This window comes from Nomascus leucogenys, chromosome 25 (assembly GCF_006542625.1).
Source record: "Nomascus leucogenys isolate Asia chromosome 25, Asia_NLE_v1, whole genome shotgun sequence".
Lineage (NCBI taxonomy): Eukaryota > Metazoa > Chordata > Mammalia > Primates > Hylobatidae > Nomascus > Nomascus leucogenys.
In genome coordinates, this window is record NC_044405.1 from 24,708,692 (window position 1) to 24,733,690 (window position 24,999).

At 40.2% G+C, this 24,999-nt stretch overlaps 1 protein-coding gene across 4 annotated transcripts in view; it reads left to right on the forward strand.

The window, feature by feature from the left end:
• LOC100603747 (SH3 domain-binding glutamic acid-rich protein) overlaps positions 1–24,999 on the forward strand; it is a 70,207-nt gene that overhangs the window by 17,420 nt on the left and 27,788 nt on the right. For all 4 annotated transcript variants that reach the window (XM_030806108.1, XM_030806109.1, XM_030806107.1 and 1 more), the window contains exon 3: positions 14,132–14,212. In XM_030806108.1, coding sequence (XP_030661968.1) covers positions 14,132–14,212 — 81 coding nt within the window. The remainder of the gene's footprint in view (positions 1–14,131; positions 14,213–24,999) is intronic.

Below are 24,999 nucleotides of genomic sequence, written 5' to 3' on the forward strand. Positions count from 1 at the left end.
AAGCAGATTAATTTTGAGTCAGCATTTGAAATTATTCACAACTGTCAGGTCATGATCTGTTTCTGCCATCCAATAGCTGGGTGGTAGATCCATTATGAATAATCAATATTTAAGATTTAGAAAAGGACAGAAACAATATTATGATGATTCAGAAGTTTTGGGGATTATTTCAGGTTCTTTTATTTTGAAGAATTGAGGTCACATGTTCAAAAAATACATACATTTAGCTAGGAATTCTGTTCAGCCTTGCAGTGTGCACACACGTGTATTTGCACAGGAACATGGTAAGTTTTCTGTGTCGCCCAGGCTGGAGTGTAGTGGTGCAATCATGGCTCATGGCAGCCTCTTTCTCTTGGGCTCAAGCGATCCTCTCACTTCAGCCTCTTGAGTAGCTGGGACTGCAGGAGTGCAGTACTCCACCCAGCTAATTTTTAAATTTTTTGTAGAGACAGGGTCTCCCTATGTTGCCCAGGTTGCTCTGGAATTCCTGGCCTCAAGTGATCCTCCTGCCTTGGCCTCCCAAAGTGCTGGGACTACAGGTGTGAGCCACTGTGCCCCGCAAGTTTTCACTTTTATAAAATTGATTTGTAGAAATAAAGTCTTACTATAGATACAAGATAAATTTGTGTAACTTTAATTAGTTTGAAAACTGTTCTGGGCATTTTGGTTATAACAACAATTTTGTTTTATACATTTGGTAGTTCATTTCACCATAAGATCACTTTTTTCCCAGAGTTTATAGATCGTACTTAATAAATCAAGTTGTTGGAAAGAAATATTTTTAAAAAAGGACTTCAGAATATGAGAACTGAAAATTAACTTAGAGGTCATCTAAGCCATCTAGGTTATTTTGCAGATGAGGAAATGAGAGCTGTGTGAAGTAGAGGGAATGTCTCAGTGCCACGCGCCTGGGACTGCTGGAGCCAGGTGTAGGAATCTTATCTGACCTCTTGCTGCACAGAACTGCTGGTTCTTTAGGTTACTTTTTTTTTTAAAATTGTTTACTGCCACTGTCTGTTTTATAAATTTATAAATGAATGTCCACACTCATTCATTGACCTATTGTCTGTGGCTGATTTAGCACCATGGCAGATTTGAGTAGATGGAGCAGACGCCATGTGACCCACAAAGCCAAGAAGATTTACTCTCTGCTTGTTTACAGAAAAGTTTGCGGACCTCTGATTTGCAGGATGAATTGTGTAGCTGTTGGGGGCTTGTATTAGCTTCCTAGGGTTGCTGTATCAAACTACCACACACGGTGGCTTAAAACAACAGAAATTTATTCTCTCACAGATCTGGAGACTGGAAGTTCGAAATCAAGATGTGGGTGCAGGGTTGGTTCCTTCTGAAGGCTCTGAGGGAGAATTCGTTCCATGCTTCTTTCTTAGTTTCTAAAGCTTGCCAACAGTTCTTAGCACTCCTTGGCTTATGGAAGTGTCTCTGATCTCTGCCCTCATCCTCACATGGAGTGTGTCTCTCTGTGTTCTTATGGCCTTCTCATAAGGACAGCAGTCATGGGAATAGGGCCCACCCTCATCCAGTATGGCCTCATCTTAACTAATTACAACAAAGATCCTATTTCCAAATAAGGTAACCCTCTTTTTTTTGAGATGGAGTTTCTCTCTTGTCTCCCAGGGTGGAGTGCAGCAGTGCAATATCAGCTCACTGCAACCTCCACCTCCTGGGTTCAAGTGATTCTCCTGCCTCAGCCTCTTGAGTAGCTGAAATTACAGGCGTGTGCCACTATGCCTGGCTAATTTTTATAGTTTTAGTAGAGACAGGGTTTCCCCACATTGGCTGGGCTGGTCTCGAACTCCTGACCTCAGGCGATTCACCTGCCTTGGCCTCCCAAAGTGCTGGGATTACAGGTGTAAGCCACCGCACCCGGCCCAAATAAAGTCACTTTCTGGGGTTCCAGGCTGACATGGATTTATGGGGGACACTGTTCAATTCAGTAGAGGGCTGTACAAACTTATGTGGCTGTGTTAGCATTCTTCAGAGGCTTAACCAAAAGTCCTGTGGGTGTGAAAGTATTTTCAAACAATCTTAATGTGGTAGCATATATTAAGGTGAACATGTGGTCCAATTCAAATTCCTCCCCACCCCTCACTCCTGTCCTACCCACATCTTCCCCACCTTCCTTTACTTGACCCACATTTCTCAAAATTGTGGCTCTTGTTGGATAAGGAAAGGGATATTTTTTTAGGGGGGATGGTGGTGATGAGGAATTTTATTTCTTATAAAATCATTTCTATTATATAATTAAAAAATTAATATATATGCCCATGAAAAATTAAGGTGATTCAAAATGGTCTCTAGTGAAAATTATTCCCCTCCATTTCTATTTTTTATTTATTTATTTAAGAGAGAGAGTCTTGCTGTGTTGCCCAGGCTGGAGTGCAGTGGTGCAATCATGCCTGGGTAATTTTTAATTTTTAGTAGAGACAAAGGGGTCTCACTATGTTGCCCAGGCTGGTCTTGAACTCCTGGCCTCAGGCAAACTCCTGGCCTCCCAAAGTACTGGGATTACAGGCATGAGCCACTGTGCCTGGTACCCCCTCTAGTTTCTGACTCCTGTCATTCTAGCTACCTTCCCCTGAGCCAGGCTGGCTCTATGGACCTGTGATCTGGGATACCACACAGGACCCCATCCACAGGAGGGCTCTGTACTTGTTTAATGTTCTCCTATTGCTGTCTTGAAACTCTCAACCATTTTTGAAGGAAGGGCCTCATGTTTTCATTTTGCACTGGCTCTTTTGAATTCTGTAGCTCGTCCTACTCTGAGGCAGCCAGTGTTGGCAATTTCGTGTTTGGGTTTGCAGAGGTTTTCTATGTAGATTTACAACTGAATGTCATTTAAAAAATCAGAGTGTATTATATATGACTTTGTTTTGTTGACTTAATAATCGCATCTCAGAGTTCACAGTATAGCTGCCCATGCTTATTTTATTTATTTTAATTTTATGATAGGGTCTCGCTGTGTCACCCAGGTTGGAGTGCAGTGGCGCAATCATAGCTCACTGCAGCCTCAAACTCCTGAGCTCAAGCAATCATCCTGTCTCAGACTCCTCAGTAGCTGGGACTACAGGTGTGCACCACCACACCTCGCTAATGTTTTTTATTTTTTGTAGAGATAGGGTCTCACTGTATTTCCCAGGCTGGTCTCACACTCCTGGCTTCAAGTGATGCACTCATCTTGCCTCCCATAGTGTTGGGTGTGAGCTGCTGTGCCTGGCTGCCCCGTATTTTAATGTCTGCAAAATGTTCCATTGTGTGCGACATAATTTTTTGTTGGTCCTCTGATGAAAAACATTCAGGTTGTTTTCAGCCTCTCCACCTTACAAACAATGCTGTAGGAATTATCTTTATACATAACAGATCTTTGTGTCCGGTATGAGTGTGCATATATATATGTAGGATAAATTCCTGGAAGACATCTGAGTTAAAGTACATATGCGTCTCACATTTTGATCAATATTGGCAAATGGTCGTCTGTTGCAGTTGTACTAGTTTACATTTCGACCAGCTGAGTTTGAGAGTGGCTAGTTCCCCGTGACTTTGACAACACTGTGCATAGCATACTTTTGGAACTTTGACAATCTGTTTGGTTAAACATGAATTCTCATTGCTTCTACCTCGATTTCTTTCTATGGGTAAATTGAACATCTTTTAAAACTACATTTATAAATTATCTGTGCTTTTTCTATGATTTACCTATGCATATTCTTTGCTATTTTCCAATTGGGTTATAGGTAATGTTTACTGGTTTGTAAGAGTCTTTGCATATGAAAGAAAGTAGCCCTTTGACCATATGTATTACTTCATTCTCACACTGCTAATAAAGACATACCCAGGACTGGGTAATTTATAAAGGAAAGAGGTTTAATTGACTCACAGTTCAGCATGGCTGGAAAGGCCTCAGGAAACTTACAATCATGGTGGAATGGGAAGCAAGCATGCCCTTCTTCACATGACCTCAGGAGAGAGAAGTGCAGAGTGAAGATGGGGAAAAGCCCCTTATGAAACCATCAGATCTTGTGAGAACTCACTCACTATCATGAGAACAGCATGAGGGAACCACTCCCATAATTCAGTTACCTCCGACTGGGTCCCTTCTATGAGACAGATTATGGGAACTACTATTCAAGATTCAATTTGGGGGGAGACACAGCCAAACCATATCACCATAGATGTTGCAAATATTTCCTCCACATTTCTTACTTGTCTTTTGACTTTCAAAAGGGATTTTTTTTGCAATGCAGAACTTACACTTTTTTGTGTAGCCAAAGATATTAAATCTTTTGTCTTTGTGATTCCTGAATTCTGATTTTTGTTTAGGAAAGCTTTCTGTGCTCAGAAATTATCAGAAGAATCATCTCGTGTTTCCTTCTAGTACTTTTCCAGGGAAAATAAGATTTTAAATGTCTTAGTTTGCTTATTTTAATCATCCTTTTAAATTTAAGTGAGTTACAGTAGACACAATATTGATGTAGGTGTCCACCAATGTTAACTCCTGGGATAAAATTACTACAGTTATTTTCTGCTATAAAAAAGAATATTTCAAAGTCATCTCTTATCCCAGTTTGCTGTGATCTAGTATTTTTTTTTTTCATTTTAATTGTGGAGGAGAAAGAAAAGGTTTTCCAAATAATGACTGCTATTTTTAAGATGTATTTTCCTATAACAAATATGGATCTAATGAAATAAATATACAAATTATTTCATGTTTAACTGTTTCTATTCTTTTTATTTCTACCTTCAGAGAGGTATTTGTAGTTTACCTTATGAGAAGCTTTGCTTAATTTGCTTTTCTGTGGTCTATGGACACACTTACAAAAGTACACTCATGAAGAAGAGGGCTTTGTTTCCAGAAAGTAGGTAAAAATGATTATTTTTATTTGTATGCTCAGATTTTAAAAGGAGACTCAAAAGTTCTGAAGGATATGCAGGCTCAAAATAACGTCAGTCTAGATAGGCAATGTCTCTTTCTACATGATTAAAATGTATATAACTGTTATTTAAGTGGTCTCCCTGGCTTCTGAAGATTCTTGGTCAATCATATGCCATGCCTGATGATGGCAGCAGGTGGAAGGAGACCCCAGAGGCAAGCAGTAGATTTCACTGGGCAGTGAGGGGATTGGACGTCAAGGGTAGTCCTCAGTGCCTTCCTGCCCCTGCCAGTTTGAACTTCTGCTACTCTATGCAGAGCAAATGAAGATATTATCCTGAGAGCCAGGGCAGACAACTGTTAGATTGAGAAAGGAGACACCACACTGGAAGCCAGGCACAGTTGAGGCCAGGCTCCCTGCCTGGCAGAGGAATGTGAACTGGAAAGAGCAGACACATCGTTGATGACAAGTTGGCATCTGTGCATTTTAGCCCAGGTAAGGGCCGGAGTGCCTGCCTGGGACCAAGATAGCCTGGGCCTGACTGAACACAACCAAAGAGGACCTGGATCGTTCAGCATAGAGGTGCCCATTTAGCAGAGGGATGAGTGTCTCCGGGTACTCAGGGCTGTAAGGAAACACAGGATGCAAACCCAATTAGGGTGGGGAGAGGGCTTCTCAACATATCGACGTTACTGAACAAACTATGTTATGTTCCTAAAATTTATTTTGAAATATGCCATATGTGATAAGAAATACATAATTTAAAAAGGAATGATGCAATGAGCAACCATTGTATGCACCATCCAGTTTAAGAAGGACAGTATACTATCACCAGAAATGTGGAAGCCCTCTGTGTGCCTCTTCCTGATCACGTCCCTCCCCCTCTGCACCAGTGATAGTCATTGGAAAGAAAGGGTCTTGCTCTGTCACCCAGGCTGGAGTGCAGTGGCACGATCACGGCTCATTGCAGCCTCAACCTCCTGGACTCGATTGATCCTCCTGCCTCAGCCTCCTGAGTAGCTGGGACTATAGGTGTGCAGCACCACACCTAGCTAAATTTTGTATTTTTTGTAGAGATGGCATCTCCCTATGCTGCTGAGGCTGGTCTTGAATTCCTGGGCTCAAGCAGTCCTCCTGCCTTGACCCCCCAACGTGCTGGGATTACTGGTGTCAGTCACTGTGCCCAGACCTTATTTTTCATTTAAAAACCTTTGTCTTCTTTTACCTCCCTGAATATGCACATAGTTTACTATGACACATGTGTTCCCATTGCAATCCCCTATTCCCAAACAAATATAATTTTCTTTTAGAGAGCCTCTTGTTATCTGGGAAGCTTGCTACGCTTGGGTTCTTCTCTGTGGGAAACGTTTCAATTTCCTTAATGAATGGACTGTTTAGGCTTTCTACTTTTTCGTAAGTTGGTTTTCATAATTCTGTTTCTATAAATTCTAAGATGTCTAGTTTTTTGTTTTTTTTTTTTAAATCAGGGTCTTTGTCCGTTGCCTGGGCTGGAGAGGGCAGTGGTGCCATCAAGGCCCATGGCAGCCTTGAGCTTGTTTTTAAGTTTTAAAGTCTAGTATAACATTTTTTTTCAAAAGTCAGAGGAAGGTACAGAAATTTCCTATGTACCCCCTGTTCCCACACATGCAGAGCCTCCCCCATTATCAACATCTCCCCAAGTTTTAAATAAGATATTCTTAAGACCTGTTTAAAATAGGTAGTTATGTCTTCTCTTCATTCCTAATGTTTCTATTGTGTCTTCTCTGATTTTTTTTTTAATTTATGTTGTTCATAGTTTTTTGTTTGTTTGTTTGTTTTTGGTCTTTTGGTTTATTGATTCTTTCTGATCTCTCTATACTTATATCTTTATAGCTAATTTTTCTCTTATTTTTAAAATTTCTGCTTTTGCCTTTATCATTTTTTCCTTCTATACACTTTGTTTTTTTTCCTCCCCTTACCTTAACGTTCAGTTAGATTCTTAGCTCACTTTTAACCTTTTTTTCTTCTCTAATGTCAATATTTAAGGCTAGAAATTTCTCAATGAGTACTGTCAGTTCATTCCATATATTTTGATATGCAGTATTTTCTTTTGTTGTTTTTATTTTATTTATTTATTATTATTATTTTTTGAGACGGAGTTTTGCTCTTGTTGCCCAGGCTGGAGTGCAGTGGCCCGATCTCAGCTCATTGCAACCTCCGCTTCCCGAGTTCAAGTGATTGATTCTTCTGCCTCAGGCTTCCCGAGTAGCTGGGATTACAGGCGCCACCATGCCCGGTTAATTTTTTGTATTTTTAGTAGAGACAGGGTGTCATCATGTTGGCCAGGTTGGTCTTGAACTCCTGACCTCAGGTGATCCACCAGCCTTGGCCTCCCAAAGTGCAGGGATTACGGGTGTGAGCCACCGCGCCCAGCCTGCAGTATTTTCTTTATCGTTAAGTATAAATGTTAAAACATTTTTTTAATATAGATATATTTATTATTATTATTATACTTTAAGTTTTAGAGTACATGTGCACAATGTGCAGGTTTGTTACATGTGTATCCATGTGCCATGTTGGTGTGCTGCACCATTAACTTGTCATTTAGCATTAGGTATATCTCCTAATGCTGTCCCTCCCCCCTCCCCCCACCCCACAACAGTCCCTGGAGTGTGATGTTCCCCTCCCTGTGTCCATGTGTTCTCGTTGTTCAATTCCCACCTATCAGTGAGAACATGTGGTGTTTGGTTTTTTGTCCTTGCGATAGTTTACTGAGAATGATGGTTTCCAGTTTCATCCATGTCCCTACAAAGAACATGAACTCATCATTTTTTATGGCTGCATAGTATTCCATGGTGTTTATGTGCCACATTTTCTTAATCCAGTCTATTGTTGTTGGACATTTGGGTTGGTTCCAAGTCTTTGCTATTGTGAATAGTGCCGCAATAAACATACGTGTGCATGTGTCTTTATAGCAGCATGATTTATAGTCCTTTGGGTATATACCCAGTAATGGGATGGCTGGGTCAAATGGTATTTCTAGTTCTAGATCCCTGAGGAATCGCCACACTGACTTCCACAATGGTTGAACTAGTTTACAGTCCCATCAACAGTGTAAAAGTGCTCCTATTTCTCCACATCCTCTCCAGCACCTGTTGTTTCCTGACTTTTTAATGATGGCCATTCTAACTGGTGTGAGATGGTATCTCATTGTGGTTTTGATTTGCATTTCTTTGATGGCCAGTGATGATGAGCATTTTTTCATGTGTTTAGGATTCCCTATTTAATAAATGGTGCTGGGAAAACTGGCTAGCCATATGAAGAAAGCTGAAACTGGGTCCCTTCCTTACACCTTATACAAAAATTAATTCAAGATGGATTAAAGACTTACATGTTAGACCTAAAACCATAAAAACCCTAGAAGAAAACCTAGGCAATACCATTCAGGACATAGGCATGGGCAGGGACTTCATGTCTAAAACACCAAAAGCAATGGCAACAAAACCCAAAATTGACAAATGGGATCTAATTAAACTAAAGAGCTTCTGCACAGCAAAAGAAACTACCATCAGAGTGAACAGGCAACCTACAAAATGGGAGAAAATTTTTGCAACCTACTCATCTGACAAAGGGCTAATATCCAGAATCTACAATGAACTCAAACAAATTTACAAGAAAAAAACAAACAACCCCATCAAAAAGTGGGCAAAGGATATGAACAGACACTTCTCAAAAGAAGACATTTATGCAGCCAATGTTAAAACATTTATACCTTTCTTTTTTGACCCATGCATTGAAATTATGAGTACATTTGGAGTTTCTTCTACCTTGTTATATGCTTTTAATTTTTCTCAGTTTTGCAGTTTTTTAAATCCTTTCTTGATGTAATTTTACTGACTAAAGTCTCTTTTTTCTAATTTTATTTTCCCCTTTACTCAATGCAAATAATCTATCCTTTTAGTGGTTAACTTAGCTATTTTAACATACATACTTAATTTAAATTAGTTAAAGATAATCAGTAACCTGACTTTTGTCCCGAACTTTTTTTTTTTTAAGGCAGAGTCTCGTTCTGTCACCCAGGCTGGAGTGCAGTCGTGCGATCTTGGCTCACTACAGCCTCCACCTCCCAGGTTCAAGCAGTTCTCCTGCCTCAGCCTCCCGAGTAGTTGGGATTACAGGCATGCACCACCATGCCCTGCTAATGTTTTTGTATTTTTAGTAGAGATAGGGTTTCACCATGTTGGCCAGGCTGGTCTTGAACTCCTGAACTCAGATGATCCGCCCACCTTGGCCTCCCAAAGTGCTAGGATTACAGATGTGAGCCACTGCACCCGGTCTGTCCCAAACATTAAAAGGGCCTTTAGACACTTTCACCCTAATCACTCTCTCTGTTTACATGTGTTTGGTTTTTCAGTATTTCAGCTGGCCTCGCATCCTGCTCCACAAATTAGGCATTTCTGTTTATTGGTTGAACAATCAATGTTTGTTCAGATTTAGATTTACCCACATATTTACTATTAATTTTATCTTTACTTCTTGGATCTGAGCTATTCCATCTGGAATTATTTTCTTCTTCCTGAATACATCCTATAAGTTTCTTCAAGCGAAGGTCTCTTGGTGGTAACTTCTCTAAGTTTTTGTTTGTTTAAAAAAAGATATTTTCCAGACAATGTATTTCTTTCACCTTCATGCTTGAAAAAATAGTTTTACTGAGTCTGGAATTCTGGGCTGATGGTTATTTTTTCTAAACACATTGAAATTATTATTTTACTTTCACCTGGCCTGTAAGTTGCTATTGAGAAGTCAGCTGTCAGTCTCATCACTATTCTTTTATTGGGAAACTTTCTTTTTTCCTTTTTCTTTTCCTCCCTTTCTTCTTCTGTCCCTTCTGTCTTCTTTTCTTCTTCCTCTTTCTCTTCGTCTTTTTCTTCCTCTCTCTCTGGTTGCTTTTAATAATATTTCTATGATGTGTCTAGGTTTAGAGTTATTTTTATTTATCTAGTTTAGAATTATTTATTGGGCTTCCTGAGACTAAGGGTTGTTATCTTTCAATAAGTCTAGAAAATTATTAGTAATTGGCCAGGTGAGATGGTGCATGCCTATAATCCTAGCACTTTGGAAGGCCGAGGTGGGAGGATTGCTTGAGCCCAGGTGTTTGAGACTGGCTTGGGCAGCATAGTGAGACCTTGTCTCAAACAATTAAATTAAAAAAAGAAAGTGTTTAGCAATTGTATACTTGAGTTTAGGTTTTCCCCTATTATCTGTATTTGCTTCTCCAAGAGCTCCTATAAGACGTTTGTTAGATCTTCTCACACTGTTTTCATACAATAATATTTCCTCCACATTTTTCATCTCTTTTTTCCTCTCTAGATTATTCCTTGATTGTTTGTTTATTTATTTATTTATTTATTTATTTATTTATTTTTAAATAGAGACAGAGTCTCGCTATGTTGCTCAGGCTGGTCTTGAACTCCTGGGCTCAAACAATCCTCCCTTCTCTGACTCTTAAAGTGCTGGGATTATAGGCATGGGCCACCACACCCAGCCTGGATGATTTCTTTGACTGCATCTTCCAGTTAGCTAATTTTCTCTTCAGGTGTGTTTGTTTCATCCACATTTTGGGTTTTTCAATTCTGCTATTACATCTTTTTATTTTCAGGAGTTCTTTTTGGTTCCTTTCTAAATTTGCTTGATTGTTCTCTCTAGGTATTTATTCTGTTTTTGAGTTTCTCTTTTCTTTCACTAAATATATTAAATATAGCTGTTTTATATTCTTTGCCTGATAATTCCAATATCTGATTCTGATTTTTAATTCCACCTTCTGTTATTCTTCTTGCTCTCACTATGTTTTCTTTTTATTCCCTTATTTATATTGTAACTTTTGGCTTCAAACTGCTCATTTTTAAAAACTTTATTAGTGGCTATCTTAGTCTGTGTTGTGCTGCTAAAACAGAACACCACAGACTGGGTAGTTTATAAACAATAGACGTTTATTTGGCTCATAGCTCTGTAGGTGGAAAGTCCCAGATCGAGGGCAGCATCTGATGAGGGCTTTGTGGCTGCGTCAAACATGGCTGAGGGTATCCCAGCAGCAAGAGAAAGGGAGAGTCTAACTCACAGCCTCAAGCCTTTTCATAAATGTCATCAATTAGCTCATGAGGATGGTCCCCTTATGGCCTCAAGAGCTCCCCTTAGGCCCCACCTCCCAACACTGTTGCATTGGGGATTAAGTTCCAACACAAGCTTTCTGGCGGATACATTCAGATCACAGCAGCGGATACTCTTTGAGGCCTGGGGTTTATTTCTGCTAGTTTCCTTAGAACTGTGTCAAACTTAGACACATCTTAAACTCAGATTTCCTTTTAAGATTTTTTAGGATCACACGTGGCGTGGGAATTTGAACTGCAACCTCTCATGAATGCTACTTGTGGTTATAAATTCTCAGAGGAGAATATTTTCCCCTTCACCCAGAAGCAAAGTTGAATCAGGGAAGTTTCCTTCCATTCTGTTCTGCCTGGCAGGGTATTTTCTCATTCATATTTACTTTGAAGGCAGAACCCTCTGGAGTTCTGGTGTGTGTGCTTTATGAAACTCCCCGGCTTGACGAGGCTCCAGGCTTTATCTACGTCCCCCTTTTTCCTCTTCAGTGTCAAAGTGATGATAAAGGTGTCCTGTGTGTGTCAGAAACTCTCAGCATGAACAGTGGTTTTGGTGTGTGCTTACTCTCAGGATTCACGCTCTCACTGGCTGGAGTCTTTTATGCCAGCTCAGCAGTGTATTTAAATTTTTTTTTTTTTCTTAATTGGGTTCAAATTTTTTTTGAGACAGCTTTTCAGGGCCTCTAATCTGCCATAGTAGCAGAACTGGGAGTTGAAAACCTGTTTTATGTTCATTATTTTCTACATATATTTGGTAGCATCAAGTCAAAGATAATGATGAGTTGTTCTTCAGCCTTCTGGAATTCTGAAGAAGGTATTTGGTCTTAAATTGAAGCAAAAGACTAGTTCACTCAACTATAAGAAAACCTTTCTTGCCTTGAAATCTAGAGTTGGCCAACTAAAGAAGTTTTCAGAACTTTATATATGGAATTTTTGGGAAATAGCATAGATTTACTTTATTACATTTCACCAACTTACTACTACTACTATTAACGCGTTATCTCATGTGATCTTTTAACAATGATTAGTAAGCGTGTACTCTGGGAATCAATCACAATTTCTGATACCAAAGTTCCTGCAGTTACGCATGATGTTACATTCCTTTCAACCAAGATTTGAGGCAGCTTCCAACCATGTATTCAGTATAAAAAAATAAAATTAATCACTGAGAGACTTGAGGCAATGGATAGGAAAACAATAAAGCTTTGAATAAGAGTAACACACAGGAGGCTGGGCATGGTGGCTCACGCCTGTAATCCCAGCACTTTGGGAGGCCAAGGTGGGTGGATCATCTGGGGTCAGGAGTTTGAGACCAGCCTGGCCGACATGGTGAAACCCTGTCTCTACTAAAAATACAAAAATTAGCTGGGCATGATGGCATGCACCTGTAATCCCAGCTACTCAGGAGGCTGAGGCAGGAGAATCGCTTGAACTCGGGAGGCAGAGGTTGCAGTGAGCCAAGATTGTGCCACTGCACTCCAGCCTGGGAGACACAGTGAGACTCTGTCTCAAAAAAAAAAAAAAAAAAAAAAAAAGAAAAAAAAACAGTAACACACAGGAATACATAATACTTTTTTTTTTTTTTTTTGAGACAGAGTCTCGCTCTGTCACCCAGGCTGGAGTGCAGTGGCTTGATCTCGGCTCACTGCAAGCTCCGCCTCCCGGGTTCACGCCATTCTCCTGCCTCAGCCTCTCCGAGTAGCTCGGACTACAGGCGCCTGCCACCACGCCCGGCTAATTTTTTTTTTTTTGTATTTTTATTAGAGACGGGTTTCACCGTGGTCTCGATCTCCTGACCTCATGATCCGCCCGCCTTGGCCTCCCAAAGTGCTGGGATTACAAGCGTGAGCCACCGCGCCCCCCCATAATACTTTTTTCTCAATAGCTGTGACCTGTATTTGGTGTTAAGCTTTTTTTTTTTTTTTTTTTGTGAGTCAGGGCATTGCTCTGTTTCCCAGGTTAGAGTGTAGTGGCACAATCACAACTCTCTGCAGCCTTGATCTGCCAGGCTCAAGTGATCCTCCCACCTCAGCCTCCCAAGTAGCTGGGACCACAGGTGTGTGCCACCATGCCCGGCTAATTTTTGTATTTTTTGTAGAGACAGGGTCTCACCATGTTGCCCAGGCTAGTCTTGAACTCATGTTCAAGGAATCCTCCCACCTTGGCCTCCCGAAGTGCTGAGATTAGAGGCATGAGCCACCACGCCTGGCTGGTTTAAAGCTTTTTAACATACACTAAGAGTAGGGTAGGCAAAGAACAACTAAGTTGGTTTGTGTGTTGCCCTGTAGGACAAACACCTGTGACTTTGTGAGTCTTTTTGCAACACTGTTGAAATTGCATCAAGGCCCTGATGACAAAGATTGGCAGTAATAAAGTAGTCTGGGGGAATATCGTTTATGTTTTAATCATCAAAATTGAAACTCTTCTAAGCTATTGACAGCTACATTACTGGGAAGGTGGTTCAGGGCTGGACCTGCCTGGTGAAGGACTGGCCCTGGTAGGATCTGGATGGGGTGGAAACTTCATTAAGCATCAGATTTCAATCCACTGCCAAGTTCCAATCACTCCAGTTGTTCCCATTTTGCCAAAACAGTCGCCCTCTATGTCCCCCATGGTTTTGTGCCTGTTCGTAATGGGAGAGCCTGAGATGCATCTGGGCCCTTAGAGATACTTTAATCACAGTATGGACAGCCTGTATCATCTCAGTCTCAGCTGATCAGGGACCATATGCATAGGGCCAGGTTATAAGTAAACCAGCTAGTGGTGTGAAACTTGGAAAAGCCATTTACTGTGTATATTTGGGTCTTGTCAGCAATTCCTGAGCATGGGTAGGTGTGTGTGTGTGTGTGTGTGTGTGTGTGTGTGTGTGTGCGCGCGCTCTTGCTGTGGTATACAAGCACAATGAAAGTGTATAAAAACAAATGTAAAGTTCATGGTTAGATTTCTTAACTCTGGAGGTTAGTCATCTTTGACAAAGCAAACTGGGATGACTCTTTGTGTGAGCTCCTAACTTCAGGACTAATAAATAAAAAAGATCAGTTTCCGTAAATAAACTGGCTCACAAGTGTGCAGTAGTTTTAAACTTTATTTTTCTTTGCTTTCAAGGATTTTGACTCTTTCTTCTCTGCAAAAGAAGAGAATATTATTTATTCCTTCCTTGGTTTGGCTCCTCCTCCAGACTCAAAGGTAAGTTTGAACAAACTCCATTGGGGTTCGAAACAGGTAATACTAAATGAAGGTAGAAATCACAGCATCCAAGACTGTTTAATACATGATGACCTTTAAATTAACATGATTTTAGTACACTTCTTATTCTGATGAAGTCCTATGCATAGAGAGAATGCAGTTTTTACTAAAAAAAGTTCCAAAATTATGCTTTTCATATTTATGCTATGTTTTCACCTTGTTAAGGTAAATTTTATAATACCTAAGTTAGGAAATATCATTACTTTGAATAATCTTAAGTGCATTCATTAAATATGTAAACATTTGAGCTCCTAGGTTGTGTTTATACAATTATTTTGTTTTGAATTGACTTCTCATATAGCTTTATATGAGTTAATTTCATAATGATATATGCCCTTATATTATTTCTATTTAAATGAACCAAACTACATTTTGGTCTCATAAAAATGGGACAGGTAAGATCTCGATTCAAGAACAAGGTAGGTTTTATCAGATTTTTTTCTTCAGTGATGTCTCATCTTTGATTATGTATAATTAAATGGAGAGTTATGCTAATAAAGCAGGAACCATGAGTTTGACTTGTGTGCATGTTTAATTCATGAGACTTGCTAAGACTTGCTGATGGATTGAATGTGGATAGGGATGGATTCCATGATGACTTCTAATCAGTGTGTGTAAAAATCCGCTCTGAGAGAGGACCATATTGACAGGGGAAGTTAAGTTTGAATGAGGCAGCTGAGTGAAGAAGTGAGGTAGGCAATTGCATGCTGATTTGTGTCTCTGCAAAGTCCGGTTGGAGACACAAACGTGGAAGCTGCGAACGCGTGTAGATGGAGCTGAAGTCATGTAAAGTGGATGAAACAGAGTAATGAGAGAGTTGACAGGATGGAGACCAGAGAGGGGGTGGTGGGGCTTCAAGTTTAAAGTTGCCTGGAAGATGAGAAACCAGTTGAGGAGGCTAAGATGGAGAGTGGGGGAGGCAGGAGGAGACCAGGAGTGCGTGGTGTCATGGAAGCCCAGGAGGAGCTCGGCTCTTTACAGAAGAGGGTGATGTTAGTTGTGACAAACGCGGTTGAGAGATTGAGTCAGGTGAGGCCATAAAGGTGACCACTGGCTTTGACGACATGGAGGTCATTAGAGGCCATGACAGAAGTAGTTTCTGAGGAGAGGTGGAGGCAGATGTATGTGGTCTAGACAGAGTGGTCTAAGGAGGGCTGGTAGTGAGAACAAGGGACTGTGCATAGACAATTATTTTGGGGGAATTTTCCCACAGAGTGAAAGAGAAAAATGGCAGACATCATTGTTTTAAAAAGTGCCCTACTCCTTCCCACCATTGGAAATTTGGGCAGAGTCCCTTGCGTCTCTGCTTACTGCCGGTTCTCTAGCTTCCTCTCTCCTCCCTATGTTCTGGAAAGTTCCCCTATCTCTGTTCTTTACCCAAGCTCAATCTCTCTTCTTAATCCAACTTCTCTGTCTTTCAGTAGACATGTCCCGTATTCCTACTACTTCTCAATCCCCTTCTTCCAGACCCCAGACCTGTGGGTGGTAGGAGGGGAGAGTCTAGTTTTTACAAAGGCCCACTAGGGGGTTATCTAAACAAAAGGGAATTTTCTATCCTTGGTCAATAATAATGTGGCAAAACTTTGAAATGACTTTTTCTTTAACCTTTTGTAGGTCAAATTCTTGACAGAGTTACTGTCTTCACCAAGAGTCCCAATAAACAGAAGGGGGAGAGGGTAGTAGAAAAATGTATTTTCTGTCTGTTCATCACAAATTCCAGGAATCATGTCTTCCTTATTTCTTCCCTTTGCAATATCTTTTTATTTTTTATTCCTTTTCTTATAGCATTAGAATCTTTTATTTTTTCATGTGGCTATAGCCTTCATGATGATCATTTAAAACTTTTGTCCGATACCCTATTACATTGATGTATCATAATTGACTTCCTTATTCCTGTATTTTTAATTTTTACTTATTATTGTGTCATAAACATGTTTATGCTATTATGGTGTCATAATGTCATCTAAATATTTTGTATAACATTCCATCAAGTTGATGTGCCATGCATTTAAAAAAATTTTTATTCATTTATTTATTTTTTAGAGACAGGGTCTTGCTATGTTGCCCAGGCTAGTTTTGAACTTCTGTGCTCAAGTTGTCCTCCTGCCTCAGCTTTCCAAGTAGCTAGGACTACAGGTGTGAGTCACTGTGTCCAGCATAATATTTTTTCACTATGCTTATATTTTTGAACCTGTGGTTGCTCATTATATTTAATTACAAATAACTCTGCACTGATTTTCACCATGAAATAGTATTCTTTATTTTGGAGTATTTCCTTAGGATAAATTCCTGGTAGCTCTTTCAGTTGAGACAGAAATGCACACAAATTTTTATGGCTTTGAATGTGCCTCCAGATTACTTTCTGAGAGGATTATAACATTCATCCTGCTGCACTATGGTGGACCAGCTTTACTGTACCTTCCAGATATGAGCATTTTAATGACCTTGATCTTAGGACCATTAAATTGTATTTTAGAAATTTGTTTCTGGTTTTACTGTGCTATGAGGAGGGAATTTGGTTTTGATAAATGTCTGTCTTAAGTGTCTTTGTAACTGAATGTGTATTTTTTCATTTTTGTGTGATATTTTTTAAATTGACAAAAATAGTGTATATTTACCACATACAATGTGATGTTGTGAAATACGTATACATTGTGGATTGGCTGAACTGAGCTAATTAACATCTGCATTTCATTGAATACTTTTTTTTTGTGGTGAGAACACTTAAAATCTACTCTCAGTGATGTTCAAAATACAGTGCATTGTTATTTACTATAGTCACTATCTTGTAAAATCAATATCTTGAACTTATTTCTCCTAACAGACTATTTTGCTATAAAAGATTGTTTTCTGAATATTAAAAAATTAACTTTTTTCAAATATTACATGTATGATATTGGAAAGGTCAAATAGTCCTACAAAGATTACTTTTTAAAAAAACAGTCCTGCTAAACATTGCATGCCAGAAAATGCCTTATATTTTCCTGCTTTAGTCCGCAGTGTGCTTAGGTGCAGAATTCCAGGCTGGACGTTGCTGCACCTCAGAACCGGGAAGGTGCCGCACCATCATCTCTTCCCACTTCCAGAGCTGCTCTGAGATCACATCTGATGCCAGTCTGTCTCCAGATCTTTTTATCTGCCTATTTTTGTCATTCCCAATTCTGGGAGATTTTAGGGTCCTATTTTTTGGTTTTGAAGTTGTACGATGAGGTAGCTGGTAGAGGTCTTCGTTATTTGTGCTGTGCATTTGCTGGGACCCTTTGATCTGAAAGGTCATGTCCCTTGGCTCTGGAAAACAAAATGTTAGAGGACTTCTATGCGGGTTCATTTCCAGTTCATCTTCACTTTCTTTTCTTTTTGGAATTCTTCTTATTTGAATGTTGGACCTCTTGGATGAACTCTCTAATTTTCTTATCTTTTCTCTCCCATTTTCCGTATTTTTGTATTTTTCTGCTTTCTGGGATATTTTCTTAATTTTCTACCTTGTCTTCCCTCTATTGGTAGTTTTTTCTATTTCTCCTATCAATCATATTTGGCCTTCTCAAAAGCTCTTTTCTGTTGTTATCTCTGCAGGTTCCCTTATTAAATAGCTTCCTATTCTTATATGGGTTCATTATTTTTCTTAATTCTGAGTTTATTAAATATAGTTTTCTTTTCATCTTCTTCAACTCATTGCATTCTCTGTTTTCTCTGATTCTCTTTCTTCTCTGTTTGCTTTGCTTTCCTTTTTATTTTTATGTAAGTTGTTTTCCTCAGATGTTTGGTGATCTTTGACTGTTTGTATTTAAGACAAAGTACTGAGCTGGCAGTGGTGGGTGCATGTCTGTATTCCCAGCAACTAGGAAGGCTGAGGTGAGAGGATTGCTTGTGCCTAGGGTTTCGAGGCCAGTCTGGGCAACATAACGAGGCTATGTGGTGGTGGTGGTGGTGGTGATGGTGGTGGTGATGGTGATGGTGGTGGTGGTGGTGATGGTGGTGGTGGTGATGGTAGTGATGGTGGTGGTGGTGATGGTGATGGTGGTGGTGGTGGTGATGGTGGTGGTGGTGATGGTAGTGATGGTGGTGGTGGTGATGGTGATGGTGGTGGGTGGTGGGGGGTGGGTGGTGATGGGTGGTGGGTGGTGGGTGGTGGGGTGGTGGTGGGTGGGTGGTGATGGTGGTGGGGTGGTGATGGTGATGGTGGTGGTGGTGGTGGAGGTGGTGGATGGTGGTGGTGGTGGTGGTGGTGGTGGTGGTGGTGATGGTGGTGGTGGTGATGGTGTGGTGGTGGTGGTGGTGGTGGTGATGGTGGTGATGGTGGTGGTGGTGATGGTGGTGGTGGTGGTGATGGTGGTGGTGATGGTGATGGTGGTGGTGGTGATGGTGATGGTGGTGGTGGTGGAGGTGGTAAGGGTGGTGATGGTGATGGTGGTGGTGGTGGTGGTGATGGTGGTGGTGGTGGTGGTGATGGTGGTGGTGGTCATGGTGGTGATGGTGGTGGTGGAGGTGGTAGAGGTGGTGATTGTGGTGGTGATGGTGGGATGGTGGTGGTGATGGTGATGGTGGTGATAGTGATGGTGGTGGTGACAGGGATGGTGGTAGTGGTGGTGAGGTGGGTGATGGTGGTGGTGGTGATGTTGGTGTTGGTGGTGGTGATGGTAGTGGAGGTGGGGGTGGTGGAAAGTGGGAAATAAATCTGGCTGCCAGTGTTCTAGAAGCAAGTAGGGAAGGGAATGGAGGGTCTCCTCTTTCGGAATGTGAACTTCTTATATAGACCCCTTGTTTTCAGTATGGTTCCCTACTTCAGCTGGCCTCATGCCCAGGAGGTCATATTTCCTCTAGTTCAGCTTCTACAGAGACAAAAACTGCTTGTTTAGAAGGGGACAGTCATTTGCTGTCCAGGGATGAGGAGGGAAACTAAATCTGCTTCTTCTTTCCCTCACATCGCTCTTTGTAAGCAATTAGGTTTCAGATTTTTTCTGGTTAAGTCAATTATTACTCAACGATTCCCTTTACTGCCTTTGAATTTCTGTGGACATTTTTTTTTCCTGCAAAAAGACTTCTTGCCCATTTACCCTGTTCTTGTGAATTTATCCTTTTCTTTTTAACATCTTTATTGTATTGTCAGTGGGGTTCTGGTAAGAAGCCAAAGGAAATATCTGTTTTCAGCTTCCCATGATTAACTAGAAACTGCCTGAAGTTTCAATGGTCCCAGTCTTCCTGAAAAGGAACTGTCATCCCCTATTATTCCATTAATTTCTTTCCATATGTTGGTTAATTTAATCTATTTTTAGTTACATAATTTGAGATTAAGGATTTTAATATCATTGCTCTTTTTAAAAAATAGTTTTATTGGGATATAATTCACACACCACACAATTCACCCATTTAAAGTGTACAATTCAGTGGCTTTTAGTATATGCAGAGTTGTCCAACCACCACCGCTATCTGCTTCCAAAATATTGTAATCACCCCTAAAAGAAACCCAGTACCCCTTAGCTGTCACCCCCAATTCAGCCATTCTACCTGCCCTAGGGAACCACTAAAATGCTTTCATTCTCTATAGACTTGCCTCGTCTGAGCATTTAATGCCAGTGGAACCATACACCATGGGGTCCTTTGTGACTGGCTTCTTTCACTTGGCATCATGTTGTCAAGGCTTGTCCGTGTTGTAGCAGGTGTCAGCACTTCTTTCTTTGTTAGGGCAGACTACTATCCATGGCGCGAATGGATGGACCGCATTTTACGTATCCATTCTTCAGTGGGTGGGTATTTGGATTGTTTCCACGTTTTGGCTATCATGAATACTGTTGCGATGACCATTTGTGTATCTTTTGTTTAATCGATTTCCAATACTTCTACAGTTGCTGCTTTGCATCAGAATCTCTTGGACGATTAAAAAAAATTCAGATGCCTGAGTTTTACTCTAGACTTACTGACCGTAAATTACCAGGGGAGAGGCCCAGGGATCTATGTAGTTCATCTTTAAAAGCTTTTCTTTGTCTTTAAAATTTTCATAATGAAGAGCTGGAGCAATGTTTTTTTTTTTTTCTTTTAAGACAGAGTCTTGCTCTGTCACCCAGGCTGGAATTCAGTGGCGCAATCTTGGCTCACTGCAACCTCTGCCTCCCGGGTTCAAGAAATTCTTGTGCCTCAGCCTCCAAAGTAGCTGGGGTTACAGGTGCCCGCCACCACGCCCAACTAATTTTTGTATTTTTAGTAGAGACGAAATTTCACCATGTTGGCCAGGCTGGTCTTGAACTCCTGACCTTAGGTGATCTTCCCACCTTGGCCTCCCAGAGTGCTGGATTACAGGCATGAGCCACTGCATCCTGCCTGGAGCAATATTTGGAGCTAAGCACATGGCAATGTTGTATTGCCTATGCTCTTATTAGTTAAAAGCCCTTAAAATGTCCTGGTCAAAACTTGAGGAGGATTGCTCTAAATGGAGAAGAACACAACTCAAATAAAACTTGTTTCAAGGCAGAAAGACACACAAATGGCAAATGGCCTTGTCCAAAGTTACTATGTCTAAAGCTGCTTTAAGTTTTACAGGGAAAAAAAACAGACTTTAGAAAATTATGTGGAAAAGTTAGAGCAGATGAACTTATTTTCCAGTGTGCAAAGTGTCCAGGATCAATGTCATATTTTCAGCAACAAAAATAAAATAAAATAAACAGATGGAAGTTGATCAACATAGATATTGCCATTTTTCTCTCTCTGAGATAATGACTTGCCATTCATGTCTAGGGACATCCCACTTCCTAGACCCCTTCTCTTGCATTTCTCCTGAGAAGTCTCAGATTTCACCTCTCTTCTCATCGAGGCTTCTGTAGTCCTGGTATTTCTTTCCATCCATAATCTCTCTCATTCAGCATGAAATGAAGAGGAACTCCAGTGGAAAAGAACATATGATTCAGTTAGAAAACCTTATATGCTTTTTACCTGCTGACCCTGAATTTGGGGGCAAGATTTTTAATGCTTTCCCAGCTATAAAATGAAGAGAGAAATATGACCACCTACCTCTTAGGGGTATTTATTTTATAATTTATTCTTTCAAGAGAATTTATTTGAGTACATGCTGGGCCAGACACTGGGCTGGTTGATTGAAGGGACTTTATGGTCTAGAGGAATAGTTAGATGTGAGCATTCTATAAGTAGATAAAATAACTGTCTATATGAATATGGAGATGGTCCACCAATCTCAGGCCTTAGATTAAGTCTCTGAAAAGAGTTGATATCTCACTTGGTATTGGAAGATTTAGTAGGAGCTCAGTAAGTGGAAAAAGATAGTCAAGACGCTATGGGAAGATGGATTTATACACTAAGGCAATGAAATTTATGAGAGTATGTTTCATTCAGTGAAGTCACATTTTGGATGGAATCAGAGGTTTCAGTAGAACCCAGGGTATGGAAATGGGTAAAGATAAGAGCTGAGGCAAGAAAAGTTAGTAGGAATGATATTGTAAAGGGCCTTCTGTGTCTGGACTTTTTTCTTGGCAATGAGAATGATGGGAAAAGGTCAATGCGGAGTGATTTACATTTCACAAAGCCTCTGACTCAGACAGCAACATAGAAGATTGTTAGAGATAAGATGCAGAATCTGGGACTATATCTTTCATATTTACATCCTCAGAGCCAAATACAGCTCATAACTCATAGTAGGTGTTCACCTCTGAAATTCGAGGCAATAATCAACTGGGGTACCAAAGTCAATGAAACACTCCGGAGATATTCAGCACTATTCTTCAAATTGAATGTAAATGGGACAGGTTAGTTTATTGTAACTTGCTATTTTTTTTAAAAAAAACATTATATTTTGAGATCTGTTTATACTAATACATATAAATCTATTTCAGCCTCTGCTGTGTTTTATCTTATCTAATTTTTATCTTAATATCTAATCTCAGTTTTTAGATCCTGCCCTGATTTGTGCTCAGGTACTGTCATATTATATAAAATTCTCGTTACGTGGAAGAAAGGGATGGCCGCGGGATTATGAAACCTGGCCTAGAGATACCTAAGAGGCCGTCCAGTCCAGATTCTTCTCTTCTGAGAGGAGCATCATGGAGCCCAAGGAGCTTAAGTGACTTGTTCAAAGACACCCCACTAATTAGCAGTACAGTTTGTGCTAGAGCCTTTGGTGCTGTCAGCATTGCTTAGGTTTATAGGTGTTTATACTGTGCACAGGGACAAAGTACTTCCAGTATCCTTTGAAAAGACAGACGTCTGATTTATGGAAACATTACTTATCATGGTGTCATGTTGTAGTAAACAAGATTGTGGAAAGGTGTCAGCAAGGAAAATTAATCTCACTCAAGCTAAGAATAGGTACTCTTGGCAATTATGTAGAAAAGGCGTGCTCATAAAACATATCATCATATGCAACATCATTGCTTTTAGAACATTTTTCTTGTCTTAGGCAGGCAGTTCTAGGCCAAGGGCCAGGCCAGTTTTCCCAAGAGGGCTTTGTAAGTAAGCATTGGTTCCATAAAGTCAACCTTAGTTCTTTAAAAGCCTGTGGTCATATCTGATTAAATGAACATCATTCTTAATAGGACATGGCAGGCAGGACCTAGGTTACATAACCAATGTTTTCAATTATGCCCTGGAAAGAAGGAAGATAGATTCTTTTTTTTTTTTTTGAGACGGAGTCTCGCCGTGTCGCCCAGGCTGGAGTGCAGTGGCGCAGTCTCGGCTCACTGCAAGCTCCGCCTCCCAGGTTCACGCCATTCTCCTGCCTCAGCCTCTCCGAGTAGCTGGGACTACAGGCACCCGCCACCACGCCCGGCTAATTTTTTGTATTTTTAGTAGAGACGGGGTTTCACTGTGGTCTCGATCTCCTGACCTCGTGATCCGCCCGCCTTGGCCTCCCAAAGTGCTGGGATTACAAGCGTGAGCCACCGCGCCCGGCTGAAGGAAGACAGATTCTTATTGAAGTTATGCAAATAACTATATTGCCAAATATATATATATATATATATTCTGATTCAATAAGCAGATTCAATAAGAATTTTTGAACTCCAGAGGGGTCAGGCAGGGAGAATAAGAGGTCATTTACAAGTGATTCATTTCAGTTTACAAAAGCAGAATCTACAATATTATTATGATGTATGAAAAGCTTAAGAGAAAGCAAAAAGGGCTTCCTTATATATAAGGAAAATAAGACATTAAAATAACATCAACAGTATTCCAGATAAAAACTACTATCATCCCTCACCAATTCATTTAATCCTATGTAATTAATTCCTATTCCACTGGATCTTATGGATCTTGGGTTAATTGTCTAATGAACCCATCTGCTTCTCAACAAAAGTTCTGGGAAATTTGACTAAGTCCACGGATATGGTCTCAAAGTTCTTTAAGCAATGCCATCAGAAACATGAACTCAAATGTATGTAACATATAACCCTTTACTGTGAGGCTCTGAGCAGTCATTCTTCATGAAAGATGAAGCATTTTTGCTTGTAGCTCATTACAAATAACTTCAGGGAAGCATCAAAGCAAAACATGCTAACAAAAATATCTGTAGATGACAAAAAACTTAAAATGGGTGCCATTTATTCGTTGTTTATAATTTTCAAAAGTGAAAGACTAGAAAGTCATAACAAGAATAATATATTTGATGAGAAAATTTGTTGTTTTCTGTGACATGCAAAACAAAAGTATAAAATCAGCCCCCCAAATTTTAGACAAATTACTTATAAACATAATCATTAGGCCTATTTCAAAGAATACAGAAAACATTATATCTAATTTACAACAATAAGTGGGCATAGCAAAAATCTTGATGTAATTATTCAGAGACATAATATACTCTATACCAAGCATATGATAAGAATATCAAGAAACAAGATGTAATAGGTCTGGAGTAGGTCCTAAACATCTATTTATTAATAAAACTGTATGAATATGTGATGGGAACTCCCAATTGCAAACCACTGTTGTAAAACATGCTAGATTCAGATTAAAAAAGGATCAAGTTAACATTTAAAACAACTGAAGTTATGGTTGATAACTTAAGCACCTGTTGTCTAATACCAGGCAAAACAACAATATAATCAATGTCTTTTGCTTTTTATTTTTTATTTTTGAGATGGAGTCTCTCTCTGTCACCCAGGCTGGAGTGCAGTAGCACAATCTTGGCTCCCTGCAACTTCTGCCTCCCAAGTTCAAGCACTTTCCTGCCTCAGCCTCCCAAGTAGCTGGGATTACAGGTGTGTGCCACCACATCCAGCTAATTTTTGTATTTTCTTAGTAGGAACAGGGTTTCGGCATGTTGGCCGGGATGATCTTGAACTCCTGATCTCAGATAATCTGCCTGCCTTGGCTTCCCAAAATGCTAGGATTACAGATGTGAGCCACCACGTCCAGCAATCAATGTCTTTTAGTACATTAATTTAGTCAGGGGAATATTATTATATCAATGAAAGACATCCAGTTATTTAGGCAATTAGATTTCCCCTTCATTGACAGAGATATACACAGCCATAACAATGTTTTTTTGTTTCTGTTTTTTGAGGCAGGGTCTTGCTCTGTCTCCCAGGCTGGAGTGCAGTGGCCTGATCACGGCTCACTGCAGCCTCGACCTCTTGGGCTCAAGCGATCCTCCCACCACAGCTTCCCTAGTAACTGGGACCGCAGATATGCACCACCATGCCTGACTAATTTTTGTATTTTTTGTAAAGACAGAATTTCACCATGTTGCCCACACTGCACTTGAACTCCTGGGCTCAAGTGATCCTCCC